The 14,931-nt window shown below is 39.8% G+C and overlaps 1 protein-coding gene across 1 annotated transcript in view; it reads right to left on the bottom strand.

Annotated features, from left to right (window-relative positions):
* Nucleotides 1-2,144: 2,144 nt before the first annotated feature.
* The window catches only part of ADGRL4 (adhesion G protein-coupled receptor L4), a 93,537-nt gene continuing 80,750 nt past the window's right edge, over nt 2,145-14,931 (bottom strand). The window contains exons 13-15 of the mRNA XM_077825130.1: nt 4,551-4,642; nt 2,818-2,986; nt 2,145-2,207 (exon numbers count right to left, since the gene is read on the bottom strand). Of these exons, the coding sequence (XP_077681256.1) occupies nt 2,145-2,207; nt 2,818-2,986; nt 4,551-4,642 (324 nt within the window). The remainder of the gene's footprint in view (nt 2,208-2,817; nt 2,987-4,550; nt 4,643-14,931) is intronic.

Below are 14,931 nucleotides of genomic sequence, written 5' to 3'. Positions count from 1 at the left end.
TGATGTGCCCAATACAATTATATTTATCCTCATTATTTAGTGAGGACAAATATATTAAGGTCCTAAGATTTAAGAATTCTAAGAGCCACATGATAGATCTTCTCTTACGTGCCTGGATCTTTCATCAGTGCCTGGGAGGAAAGTAACCCAACCCATGGATTGGACAGCAGAGTTTCGCTCTAAAATATGTTCTTTAATCATAAAGTCCATTGTAATGTAAACACTTTGTGGGATATTTTCTTTCAAAGGTACTTTTTCAATCTCCCTGAGCATACTGAAGTCATTTTGCAGTTAGTAGAGGTGTTTCTTTGCCCAGACAACCTTAGTACAGGTTACACATTTCTATATGAGATAACAGATGATGCTTTAATAGGGATTCCTGTGAAAACACATATGTAAGTGATATGCATCTGTATATCCCTACAGCTTAAGGAGAATATACAGCTAGCAAAATAGATGCAGCAAAACAGCTATAGAACTTGTTTCTTTATTTCTTTAAATGAACTAAAAGAAACATGTTGAAAGAATCAAACAAAACAGTTCAGTTTATTAACATATTTTACATACAGGTGACCAACAGTAATTACTTCTCTCTGAAAAAAAAAATGAAAAGAAGATTGCCACTTGAACTTTCAAAAGAAGATTTTGACAGAAACATACAATATGTTTAATGGGAAATGTATTGTAAGTAAAGACTTGTATGTAAGGAAAATAGATAAAAACCAAGCAAATTTGACCATTGCTAAAAAGCCTTCTTAGTTATAAATAAAATTATTAAGAGGTGTTCTTTATTTCAACAGAAAAAAGACAGTAGTAGAATTTTATAAACAGCTACATATTTACACAGCCCCCTACCAGTAATGGTACTGGGCCTGATTCTTTAAGGTGTGGGGCACTTCCTGAGAAGGCAGTGGGAACTGAGGGGTCTCTGCACCTCACAAGATCAGGCACTTAAAAGGATGATATGACAGCAGACCTTATAAGAGGACAACATTGGAAATGCTGAAGCAACATGTTTAGACTGCAATCGTGCAAAACTTACACGAGTAGGCCCATTGACATCAACAGAATTATCATGGGCTTAAAGTTAAACACATGTGTAAGTGCTCGCAGTATCCGGGGCCCGGATGGAAGACTATTGCGTGTAATAAAGGAAGCAAAGGAATCTGCTAGGTATTTACAATATATTTTACACTGAAACTAAGGCACATACCCTTGCATTTACACTTATATTGATTTGCCCTTGTAGCTTATGCTCCTGCATTTTCATTTGACAAATAAGGTCAGGATCCTCAAAATGTGTACCAGATGACAAACTCATAAAAACATTTATTTTCCAAAACCTTCCCAAGTCACAATGCTGGATGTAGTAGATATCAATCTTTCAATAGTTAAATAAAATCAGCACCAAATTCTTGTGAAGATATTCACAAAAGAAATTGGACTTACAAAATGTCTAGTCCAAGTTATTTTATTAGACCAGGCCTCGGAGAAATTCCTTGCAAGTTAAAAAAAAAGATTAATAATACAACTATATATTTGGGAGGAAGAAGAGAATTATATGAAACCACAAAACATTTTAAAAATCTACTTTAAATTGAACAAAAGCTTGGGCTGAAGCAGACCTGTCTCTATGAACACTTTAATGGAACCCGTTCCCTGTAGATGGTAATACACAACTTTATGTGAACAATCTCATTACCACAAAAAAGGCAACAGGCATGTTTCCACTAGCAAAGTGATTAATAAAATCTGCTGTGCCAGTTGGTTTTTTCTCTCCCTCTTTCTCTCTCATGAACTGCAAATATTTCTAATATTAGAAATAAACCCTAAACTACGAAAAGTCTCTAGCGTCTTTAGGAATTCTACTCCTTTTCTCTTCTTGTTTATGATATTTGTTTTACAATAATCCAGCTTCTCTTGTGTATGTATACCAATTGTACACAGTATAGTATAAATACTGTGCATGAGTGCACCTTTAAGTACAAGGCCTATACTGGAGAGACAGTTATTGAGTTAAGAGAGGTTAACTGTTCACTAGGTCATTTCATATTTTCACAATGCTATATTTTTCAAAAAAACAATAATAATGTCTGGTCTCCTCTCTTCTTCCATTGTACTGCTCATACATATTTTTCTTCCATTTACCTTAAGCAGCTGAAACAGCAAGGCACATTTTTGAACAACCTATAGTATTCTTCCTGGATCTGAAATGAAAAGATGGGATTAAAACATGACAAATTTATTAACAGATTAATAAAGCCAGTGTTCCATTTTACTTGGTTTTAAAGGTGGTCAATACTGAGGTACTGATTATGGCATTAGGAAAGGACACCAAAGACTACATAATCTCAGAACACAGTACTGGAATGTGAACAGTAAGCCCCAGTTCAGATCCTAATTGAAAAGAATGAAGACCAGATTTATTCAACCTTTTAAATTATTTCATAGAGTAGTTGCACTGTAATCATTTTTGACATTGAAATGCATTGTTTTTAAAACCCTAAACCTGGGAGAGATATCTGAGAAGATAAGAATTTGGGGTGAAATTCTGGCCCCATTGAAGTCAATGGCAAAAGTCCCATGGTCTTCAGCGGGGTCAGGATTACACCACTTATGCCAGAGGGCATGATCCTGTAAACACTTATATACATGAATAACTTTGCATATGTGAACACCACTCATTGACTTCAAAGAGCTAATTCAGATGCATGAAGTTACTCATGTGCGTAAACGTTTGCAGAACTAGGTTCCTGATTTTGTTGCTATATATGAATATTCACATGCAACATTTCCCACAGGAAAGATGGTACTTACTTTTCTAGATAAAACACAAAGAAATATGAAGATGAACATCCCCTGAAATGCATTGAAAATTGTAAAAAGATACGCAGTGACCACTGATCCCTGGACCACATGGAGCACCCCAAAGATCCAGGTAGCTCCAAGAAGGAACAGGAGAGCAAGAGCACCCCGAGCACAAGACCTAAGCAAAAGAAAAACATTGCAATCAATGTGGTGACCTATATCATTTTCTTCCTCTAATCTTTCCTTTGAAAAATGAATGCTTCACAAAGGTCTGAAAACATTTAGCTTTTTGCGGTTGCATGGTGTATACTTTAGGTTGTGCTGCAGTACTATTGCAAGAATATGCTCACAGTCATTGTAGAATAGTAAAAGGGTAAGACTGGATGGATTTAAAACATTGGCTTAATGTTTTTTTAATCTTCATATAAGTTTCCTCTGGTGTACTGCAGTGCTGTATGATTTGATTTTAAATCTACTGTGAGTGTAATTCCCCAAGGTAAACCATATGTCTGTTATGAAGTATTCTCCCCCCAAAACCAGGAAAAATGTACAGTATGCTGTTAGGTGAGCACATATGCATGGCATCAAAGGGATCTTATGGCTTCCTCATCAGAAAATGGGGCCAGCAGTAAAACTCTCTCTTTAAAAAAAAAAAGATTTTGCTTTTACAATGCAAATAACTTCACATAGTTCTAGCTCAGAATATTGCTGCCTTAATATTCTATACATTGATTGGCTGTGATTTATTTTTGCGAACATATTGTATAGCTCCCTTGCTCCAGCAAATTACAGTATGTTGTCTTGGAAATGAAACCACTCATTACTTCCTTATTCATTCTTAGCCCAGTCATTGCAGGACTTCCTTAGAGCAGAAGACATTTTTAGCATTGTTCCTCTGAAAATGAATAATTTTCAACTTCATTAAAACCAACTCACTACATGAAGCTATGAAGGATGAGGGATAAAAGAAAGTAATCAATCAAACAATTTCTAAATCTTAACTGTAAATCTTGGGCAATGCATTGAAACTGCAGGAGTGTTTCTAAGCAACACAAACAGTAAGTTGTTTTCAATGTTCCCTGTAGTACACTTCAGCTTTTCCTGCACAAACGGTTTTCAAGGTCCCTATAAATCAGCTTTAAAGAGAGAGAGTTGATGGAAAAATCATAGCAGCATGCAAAGTAAAAATCCTGGGGAAGGAAAAAGAAAAGAAGGAAACATTGAGCCTCATTGTACGATTTCTTCACAGATAATGTGACTCACTGAGAACTTGGTTTCTTCATATATTTATTATATGTCTCTTTACTCAGGGAGAAATCTTTCAGTTCTGATTCAGGCACAATTCATGAAATCAGTTTTTGCCCGAGTAGGGGCTGCAAGATCTGGTGCTTCAACTGGAGTGGAAAATTAGGCCTTTAACCCTTACCACCAGCCTTTAACTTGTTCTTTATAAAGGGCCAGATTCTGATACTCATCTTGTGTAGAGCTTGTTTACTCTGCAAGCTGTCCCACTCATGTCAGTGGGACTATCTGAGGAGAAAGTCATTGCTCAATGTGAGCAAAAGATGGCAGAATCTAGCCCAAAATAAACTTAATGTGATAACAGAGAATTAGTTTTCTTTCTACAAACCATTAAAAAAATCCTTGAGTAGGCAAATTCATTATTTTTGGAATGACCACTTTAATTTCTGATTGTATTTAAAGGTATGCACAGTATAATTTGTGTTAAAAGGGAAACTTACCTTATATTTTCATAACAGCTAACTTCGGGCTTTAACATTGCAGTGTGTTGAAATACTTTGTAAATAATCACCCCAAAAGCCAGCAAATTAACCTGAGGGAAAAAATGCTTTTGTTTTTAGTTCAGACTGATGTGCAAATCAGTTGTATGTTTAAATAAAACAAGTCAGATAAAGATTTCTGTGTACATGGACTCTAAAGAATCTGTTGTTGGGGGCAAAAACCCCTCTCTCTGATCCACTTATATTAAAAACAAAATTATGAGCCCTGTAATAAACAATGATCAAACAGGTCTGTAACTCTATCTCACCTAAACAGTATCACTGACAGTAGCCTGCAAATGTTTTTATTGATTTCATTGAGAAATCTCTTAGATTTTCTGCTCAAATTTTTTTCCTCTGTGGGTGTGTATATATATAAAAATAAAATCCTACAGATTTATCATTGTACTCTATATTGATAAAATATATGCTTTTTCTTGCCAAATAATATTAATGGCATCATATAATCTGAGGTCTTTAGGGTGAGTAAACTTTCAAGCGAAGTAAAAAACAGAGGTTTACACAAAGAATTTCAAAAATAACTTTGGTTGAAGGGTTCCTTGCTGGGTATTATGTGTTATATTTATGTTTGTTTGACTGGGGAATAATTGTTTTAGTGATTTTTTTGGACCTGTTTTATGATTATCGTGCTTTATTTGTGGTTGAAACAGAAAAAAGAACTAAAAAAGAGGTTTTGCAAATGATGCTCAATTTGCTTGCTTGGCTAGGCTTCAATGAGCTTTCATGTTTAAATTTCTACTACATTTCTTTTCCAAGATATATGGGTTTGCGGTCTTCCTTTTTAAAATTTCTTATTTTGGTTTGAAGCATTTAACATCAGCATCTATTAAAAATGTTAATAAATTAAGCAAGTTTCAGCTGGATGTCTTCCAGATTCTATTTGTAGATGCTTGTGGGTTACGGCTGTAGACTGAATAGAATTAATACCTCCCTCACTTGTTTCTCCAGAATGATTGTGTATTATTTTCCCCCTTCTCTTCCTTTAAAAAAAAAGCATTATAAAAGTGCAGCATCACTATTAAGGTATCAGTTTAATTTTCTAACATTTGCTGTGTATGGGCTCAGAACATTGTTGATTATGTTGGGGGGAGGGGTGGTATTAGGTATGTTGTTAAATGCAGGCTCTGCTTTAATTAGCCTGCTTTAATACAGTAATAATGTATTTACAATTTGATAAGACAGGAGAGAGAGCTGATTAGTAGTTTAGGGAATTAATTCTTCATTGAATACCTTGCACTTGCATAGATCAGGAGATATTTTCTGAAGCTACTTACATTTAAAATTGTAATCTATAATATCTCCCAACCCAGCAGTTTTTCAAAGTTAATTATAAGTAAGTCAGTAGTTGTGATAATTATATGCAGGGTTACTTTTTATCATATATTTATTGGTGAATAATAGATCAAGTAACTTGGTATATACAGTGAAGTTTGCATAGCCAATCTAATGTATTTCTTAAAATACTGTCTAAAAAGTAAGGTAAAATGTGATCCAAATACCGTACGCAGAGAGAATACTCATGGTAATTTCTCTATAAAGTGGCCTAAGATTGGAGACCTTTGAGTCATAATACAAAGCATGTGGCCTAGTTTCTATTCGATGGGCCTGCTACAAAACCCACCAATGCCAAATGAGAGCCTTTTCCATTGACTTCAGTGGGCTTTGTAGCAGGGCCTATGGGCCAAATCCTATTATTCCTTGCCTATAGACAAAAATGTCCTGAAAAGTGAGAATGGGGCAGCCCACAGGGAGTAACTGGGAAAGGGGTGTGTTGGTGAGGGAAGATTCCATTTCCCTGGATCCCAATCGGATTCCCCTACACAGACCATTGACTCTGTCTATTGAGCAAGGTACTAGGATTTGGCCCTCTGTACTAATGTAATAACCATTAATTCTAATCATTTGATTAATCAATTAATTATAAAGGGAATAATCTGTATGTATCAAGGGAATGGGTTAGGTTAACGGTGGCTTCATTGGAGTCTGCTGTCAGAACACAGTTATTGTCTCAAGTAGCCTCATAGGAGGTTGTGTTACAGGGTAATGACAGTGAGCTTTACTTCTGAAATTCAGGGTATTTTGCAAAAGTTATTAAAATCCTAAGTAGGTTTTTACCCCATGTTCTAACATTTCCAAGTACTCTGTACATAAAAAATAATGAGCCAAATACATTTGCAGTGTGTATAATAAAGTGAGAATGCTCAAAACAGTGACTTGTATGCAAATTTTCCAAACCCTAGCAAGAAACTTCTTGGACTGCAGCTTTCCCTGTTAGATGACCCAAGAGTAGGTGATAACAAAATATTTGCAATTGCCACCAAGGAGCCACATTTTTCCCAAGTAAGGAAGGAAGTTACGGTATGTCTTGTTATAAAGTTTGTTTTCAATATAACAAAGGCTGAACGGCTTGAGAAATTGATGCGTGTCCTGACGGGGGTTCTGTGAAGTATGTATTTGTTTTTGGTCTGCTGTTCTAACACTATATGATCTAATGTGGGAAAGGGGAACTGTAATGTCCCCTAGAGATAAATCAGGTCTGGAAACTGCATTCTCCTGCAAAAAACAGGGGAAACTGCAACGTACACTCATAAAAACCAGGTGCCACTGGGCAAGTGGCAAACTGAATTCTTATTATTCCACTTTCCTCCCTTAACATCAGGCACACAAATTAAAAGCTTCTGACATAGAGCCCAAGCCTGCAAGGTGCTGAGCAGCCCCTAGTCCCAATGATTTCAATGGGAACTGAAGGTGCTCAGCAACCTGGAGGATTGGGTGCTTTGCAAGTACAGTTTTTGAAATTACTCTGACTTTTTAGAAATGGCCTATGAAGTTCAATGACATAAGTGGTTGGCCAAAGAAGATAGAGCAGTGGTTCTCAAACTTTTGTACTGGTGACCCCTTTCACATAACAAGTCTCTGAGTGTGACCCCCCTTATAAATTAAAAACCTTTTTTAATATATTTAACACCATTATAAATGCTGGAGGTGAAGCAGGGTTTGGGGCGGAGGCTGGCAGCTCGCGACCCCACATGTAATAACCTCACGATCCCTGGGGGGTCCCGACCCCCAGTTTGAGAACCACTGAGAAAGAGAAACCGCCCCTACCATATCATCTACAGCGCGTTACCTGTTTCTAAATACATTTACAAAAACATATTTAGCCAGACCTATCTTACCTTCTAGTAGCATTTATGTGCACTGGTATATTTGTGGTTCTATAGCTTTTTATGTGAACAACAAAAAAAGTGAAGGCATGTGTAAATGAAAAGCCATTGAAAAAGGAAAATTAGCTATAATGTATGTTATAGATGGAGACAGCTATGTATATGAACCAATTTAATCTCAGATTCCTCCAGCGAGAGTCAGAAATCCAAATGACATCCTGGAATGCTGGCTTTTACGTTAGGATCCATGATGGATCAGAAAGATATCAGACAGCTCCATATTGGGTACACAACTAAGGAAACTCAAGGAGCATAAGTTATTTCATCTTTTGTTGGCACCTTCCAGACATTAGACAGCTGGCTTTAAATGCATTTTGTTGTCATACAGTAAAAGAAGCGCTATATTTTGATTTGTCCAAACACACCCTTCTTTGTAGGATCCTCCATACGCAGGACAGGAGGTGTCAGAAATCTGAGATAAAATCCTGGCCCCAATGGCAAAACTCCCATTGACTTTAGTGGTGCCAGGATTTTACCTAAGTGTTTTCTGGAGGAATAGTGGAGTATCAAAAGATTTACAGGTAAGAATCGACACTACTCTGAGCCCCATCAGATGCATAACTCACTCTGCAGTTTAAAGATGGCTCTCATACATGTATGTCATGGTCTGAATGATGCCATTTTGGAGAAAAACTCATAGGATTAAAAAATATGCAAATTTGAAGAAACCCACAGAGGTCTCAACTAATCAGCTTGTCATGAGATGGGGTTTGTTTGCCAGTGGAATCAACGAAGGTATGCCCTTCCAACCACAGTTATTCCATGATCCATGGAGAAATCTATTTGAAGTGGTTGTACTCTACTTGCTTGTCTACCTCAGCCCTGAGTTAGGATGGCTCCCTCTGAAGCCTGGGTCTCATTGCTTCCCTGCCTCTGCTCTCCTACCCTTCCATTGACAGCATGGAGTTGATCTCTGAAGTTTTCTGGGAACTGGTGATATAGGGAGACAGTCCAACAACAGTGGTGTGTGCTGTCTGGGTACAGCAAACATGCCACTCCAAGGACTCAAAAAAGTACTGAAAAATAGCATTATGTTATTGTCTAAGCAAATTAAAAACTTCCTTGTTGATCTCTAACTGTATGTTTCAAATTGTGTAATCATATAAAGATGATCACATAGGTTTTAAAATGCTAAATGCCCCAAGCTGTTGGAGTCCTGCTAATAGCATATTGCTTAGCAACTGCTATGTTTTAAAATGATCTTTAATTCCACTGTTAAAATGTTAAAAATGGAGTATTTTATAATGGCAGAATAACAATGTTATATCCTGGAGTACATATTATGTTTCTGCTTCGCATTATATGAAACACTTCTGTATTTAGCATCAAATGCTAATTATTTTTTGATGCGTGCCGAATGTTACAATGTATAAAATGTATTAATGCATGCAAAATAACTGCCTGATTCTGCTATCCATACTTATGTTGAGTAGCAGCTTACTCCATAAGTAGCCCTTACTAAATCACTCTGACTACTCGAGGAGAAAGGGTACTACTCAATGTGAGTAAGGGTGATAGAACTGAGAGCTTACTGAGCAAGGAGATTTGCCATCATTTTGCTCCATCAGTTTATGTTACAGCTTTCAGATTTTGCAACCAAGAGAATACTTATTTTTTGTAACGTACAGAATGTGTGGCACAAGAGCAACTGATTGCACAAATATATACAGTGGGTTTCTGCCAGATGCTTTGTTATAAGGAAGAGCATCAGAATAACTGTTAAGATGAAATTTCCCAGGACTATCTAAACTTAACGCTTTATAACAGAGCAGTAATAGTTTAATTTGAAGCTAAGCTTTTCGAGGCTATTTCAAGTACAAATGTATTTACCGAAGAGAAAGGGAGTGTGTACTTTCATAAATGCTATTCTGGTCTAAGAACACTGAAAACACTGTTTAGCTTTTCAGAAGATATTAAAGTCCTTTGAGTTCCAGACTCTAAGGCTCTCCATCATTACAAAGCAGAGCTAGTACAATAAAGAAGGAGCTAATTCTAAAGAATCAGACGTACTCGTTCTGATTCAGTCTGAGCACTCCACATTCAAACTTCAAAAATGACGCCCCCAAATCATTCTTTTTTCCTTTCTCGGTCTCTGTCTCAATAATTGATGAAACCATCTATATGCTGATGTCAGATCTCACAAAAAAGAATGAGAACATTTCTCCTGCTGCTCTCTTAGGCATATACTTGACTTTTTTACATACATCAGATTGATTTTGGCTCCTTCAAACAATGTCTGATGTTCAGCACAGTTGTATCTGTATCATTCCCTTCAATGACCCTTATTATCAGTGGTGGAATTAACGAGTCTGTGATGGTCTGAATTCTGCCATGAAGCAAGAGAGAGAGAGATCTGTCCGGGTACCTGACTAATGGATGGATAAAACAACAACAGTTAGTGGGACATTATTTCTGAAAGGGTAGAATAGAGTTAAGCTGCTAACAATATAACAGTTCAAGCTTCAAATTGAAAATGTATGCCATCTTAATTGCATAAAATTGCACACAAGCTGGCAGTCAAACAGTCTGGGTTTTGTTTCCTGTCTGATTTCTCTCATTATCATCTCCCAAATGGCTACAACTTCTTAAATGCTTTACTTATACAATAGTAACCTTACACAGCAGTGGAAAATGTAGGGAAAAAATTAAGAATTTGTTTAGAATAAAGGAAAGGTCTGCAGTGGTACATGTTAGATTTTGTGACTCTAATTGTCTAAGTAACTTCACTTATTTAAAAGTATGAATATGTGCTGGTTGAGTTCATTTCAGACCCTGTCTTAATAATTATAACATCTTCTCATAAAGTTTTGTCGCTATGAATATTTCATAATCTTTTTTAAACATCCCAAGTTGTGGATTTAGCAATTTGATAAGTGAGGAGTTGTCAACATTTCTGAGAACCCTTTTAGGGAGGCCTCAATAAATAAATAAGTGGTTTTCTGCATTTCTCACGGGAGTGCATAGCTTCTGTTCTCTGAATCACTCTAGATTCAGTGCAGTGTGTCAGTGGATTGCAGGGGCTAGATCCACAAAAAGTGGATAATAAAAAAAGTGGAAAAAAATACTTTCAGTATTGCCCTGTCTAATGCGTAGGGGCCCTTCTGCCTAGTGGAATCCGCAGCACTGAGTTAGGCATCCAGGCTCCCTATATGATGCATGGGAAGAGTTAGACACCTAAGAATGGGATCCACAAAAGCCAGTAAGCTGAGCAGGGAACCACGTAAGCTAGCTAATAGGAAATGCTGAGGAGGGGAGTATGGCCTAACACCTGCCCTTCAAAGGTAGTGAGGCACATCTTTCCATATAGGATTCACAGCCAGGAACCCCCTCCTGGAGTTAAGTGCTGATGCCCGGTCAGTCCTTCCACAAAGGAAATGAGGATATTGACATGGTGATGGTGCTGAAGTCCCTGCTCTGAGTCAGACAACATGAAGATTTGGGTCTCCCATGCAGGTGCCCTGATCACTGGACTACCACCACTTTCTCCCCTTCGGTTTTGAGTAAGGTTCATTCCAGGAGGCTCTGAAAGCACTTACTGGATGGGGTTCCACAGGTGACATAGGCAGGAACACCTAGTCTGAGAATCCCATTGAGGCTTAGATACTGATTTAGGTAGCTTTGCACACGCCACAAGCAGAAATTTAGACAAATTTGGAATTTAGGTACCTAAAGCGTTTGATGACAGCTTTGTGGAGTTTTGAGGATCTAACTTTTGGATATAGGTGCCTAATGAGGCAGTTAGGCTCCTAAATTTCTTTGCGGCTCTAGCCTTGATTTACTAGTTAATTCTGAAATAGCTTTCTTTAATGTTGGTCCTGCAGCCAAGGGTAGACTTCTGTGCCAATGAAGAGCTCCACTGACATCCATGGAACTCCATTTGGGTATAAAGGTGGCCTGCTTGTATTCTATTGTAGGATTGTGGTCTATACTGGTCAATATATGAGAGAAAGTAATAGTTCTGATAGGTTTATATGAATAAACTATTTATTAGATTGAATCTGCCCCCTTTTCTACAAAGAATCTGTACCCTTTGGGCCAAGTCTTAGGCACTTCTTAAGTCCCCACACACCTTCATCAGTGCAAAGGGGATTTAAAGCTGCCTTAAAGCAGTGCCTGAAGATTTCCCTTGCACAAGAGCATCTTTAACTGGTGTAGAGCTGGCTACACAGGGGTCAGCCTTCCTCCAGGACCCCAGGCATGGTGGGCATTAGGGGGTGTGCAGGCTGCTGGGAGGGAGAGTGCCAGCTGTGGGGCAGAGTGACCAGCAGCATGACACCTGGGGATACTCGAGTCAATTGGCAGCCTACAAATACAGGGTGTGTGTGTGAATACATAGCAGACAGTCTCCTCCTTCCCACAGGTGCACAGAGTGCTGCTGTGATGCACAGGGAATCTGTTTTTTTTTTTTTTTAACTGGATTTGTTCATTATTTGATGTATTATTTATCAAACACATTTTGACGTATGGATTGCTCAGCAACTATTTGTTATGACGTGTTCCCTGAATATTCACTATTTCAGCTGTGTGACTGGTCACTTAAATCACATGGTATTGTTTCCGATCCCAGGTTGGATGACTCGAATCCACGGAGCTTACAGGGGCTGGCCATGTGACACTGCCAATGAGAATACTCCTATGAATCTGTGGTCATGGGAATATTTGTAACATTTTTTCTGCAATCATTTTTGTGAATAAAAATTCCCTCCTGAGAATGTTTGTGAAAGATGAATCGAAGTAGTAGAGTGGAAGCAAATTCCCATTTGAATAAATACTTATGCTCATGAATATTTTTCCATAGAATTCACCCATTGATGTTGGTGTCAGAGAGATAATCACAGCTCATCATTAGGAAAAGTACAGGGGACATCACTCTTCTCCGTAGATTGTCTGAAGCAAACCCACACATTCCTTTTAATGAGCACTTTAAAGAGAGACAAAGTAAAGTAGCTCCAATAGCATTTTAAGGGATAGAAAAGTAAGAAGAGAAGTCATCCAAATGTCAGTGGCTTCAGTGAAAAGCAGCATGAAGGTGAAACACACATGTGGATATGATTTCCATAGCTAGAAAAGAAACAGGGTTCTGCGTGAAAATGTGGGGGATTGGGCTGGCTGTGGGATGCAGGGTTGCCAACTTTCTAATTGCACAAAACTGAACACCCTAGCCCAGCCCCTTCCCCAGGACCCACCTCTTCCCTAAGGCCCGACCCCCGCTCACTACATTCCCCTCGCTACGTGGCTCGCTCTCCCCCACCCTCACTCACTTTCAAATTGGGCAGGGGGTTGGGGTGCAGGAGGGCGTGAGGGCTCTAACTAGGGGTGTGGGGTTTGAGGTACAGGAGGGGGCTCCAGGCCAGGGGGGTGGGGCCAAGGAATTCAGAATGTGGGAGGGAGCTGCGGGTTGAGGCAGTGGGTCAGGGTGCAGGAGGGGGTATGGTCTCTGGGCTGGGGTCAGGGATGAGAGGTTTGGGGTGCAGGAGGGGGCTCAGGGATGGGGCACGGTCTTATCTCGGGTGGCTACTGGTCAGTGGCATAGCAGGGTTAAGGCAGACTTCCTGCCTGTCCTGGCACTGCACTGCAGCCCAGAAGCGGCCACCAGGTCCGGCTCCTGGGCAGGGTGGGGGAGAGGGGCGGGAGGCTCCGTGCGCTGCTCTCGTCCACAGGCACTGCCCCGCCGGCTCCCATTGGCCGGCATTCCTGGCCAATGGAAGTGCGGAGTCAGTGCTTGGGGCAGTGGCAATGTGTGGAGCCCTGTGGCCCCCGCCACCTAGGAGCTGGATCTGCTGGCTGCTTCTGGGATGCAGTGCGGTGCCAGGACAGGTAGGGACTAGCCTGTCTTAGACCCACCGCACCACCAACCAGACTTTTAACAGCCCGGTTGGCGGTGCTGACCGGAGCCACCAGGGTCTCTTTTCAACTGGGTGTTCTAGGAGAAAACCAGACACCTGGCAACCCCAGTGGGATGATGTCACAAAGTCTGCAAGGGTAGCTTGCACCTGACCTCCATTCCTCTCCTCTCCTCTCTTTCCTTGGATTCTTTTCCACCAATTTAACTTTGATGAGTGGAATGTTCCTCCAGTTAGCATGTGTGAGCATGGGCCTGGAGAAAGTGGCAGTGGGCCCTCCACATGCTGGCAGAAACTAAAAAGGGGCTGCCAGTGGGAGTTGGGGCCTTTCTTATACCACTGCTAACAACCTGAAAGTGCTCTGCACCCACCAGCATATGGGGTTGTCTGAGAAAGAACCTTTTAACTCTGATAAGCAAAGTTGAAGATTGGGCTTTGTGTGGCAATTGCTTCCATGGCAGAGCTCGTTTGGATTGATTCTCCCTCACGTGCTCCATCCAGGGTGAAGCTGGTCACCATATTTGGCGTTGGAAAACATTTTTTTTTACCTGTGGCACCACCATCCCCTCCCCCTGGAGCATCCAGCTATCAGAGTTTGATGTTCTCAATGTAACAACTTAATAGGAGCACATTCCCTTATGGTGGAAATTTGTGGCCTGGCCTCTTGCTCCAAATTTTCAGCTTGGAAAAGAGGCGACCAAGGGAGGATATGATAGAGGTCTATAAAATCATGAGTGGTACTGAGAAAGTAAATAAGAAAGAACAAGGGGCCACCAAATGAAATTAATAGGTAGCAGGTTTAAAACAAACACAAGAAAGTATTTTTTTCACGCAATGCACTGTCAACCTCTGGAACTCCTTGCCAGAGAGCGTTGTGAAGGCCAGTACTATAATGGGGTTCAAAAGGGAGGAAGATAGATTCATGGAAGATAGGTCCATCAATGGTTATTAGCCAGGATGGGGAGGAATGGTGTCCCTAGCCTCTGTTTGCCAAAAGCTGGGATTGGGTGACAGGGTATGGATCACTTGAAGATAAACTGTCTGTTCATTCCTTTTGGGGTACCTGCCATTGGCCACTGTCAGAGGACAGGATACTGGGCATAAGGGACCTTTGGTCTGACCCAGTATGGCCATTCTTATGTTCTTATGTAAATTATTTGCAGGTGCTTGGGAACAGGTGTATTAAGGATGATTTGGGGAAGACATGCATGAAGGTTTGGGTCTTCCTCTCATGCACAAGTACCAGGGCCTCAA

Source organism: Eretmochelys imbricata, chromosome 8, assembly GCF_965152235.1.
Source record: "Eretmochelys imbricata isolate rEreImb1 chromosome 8, rEreImb1.hap1, whole genome shotgun sequence".
In the NCBI taxonomy this organism is placed as follows: Eukaryota; Metazoa; Chordata; order Testudines; family Cheloniidae; genus Eretmochelys; species Eretmochelys imbricata.
This window is presented reverse-complemented; position numbering and strand designations above follow the sequence as displayed.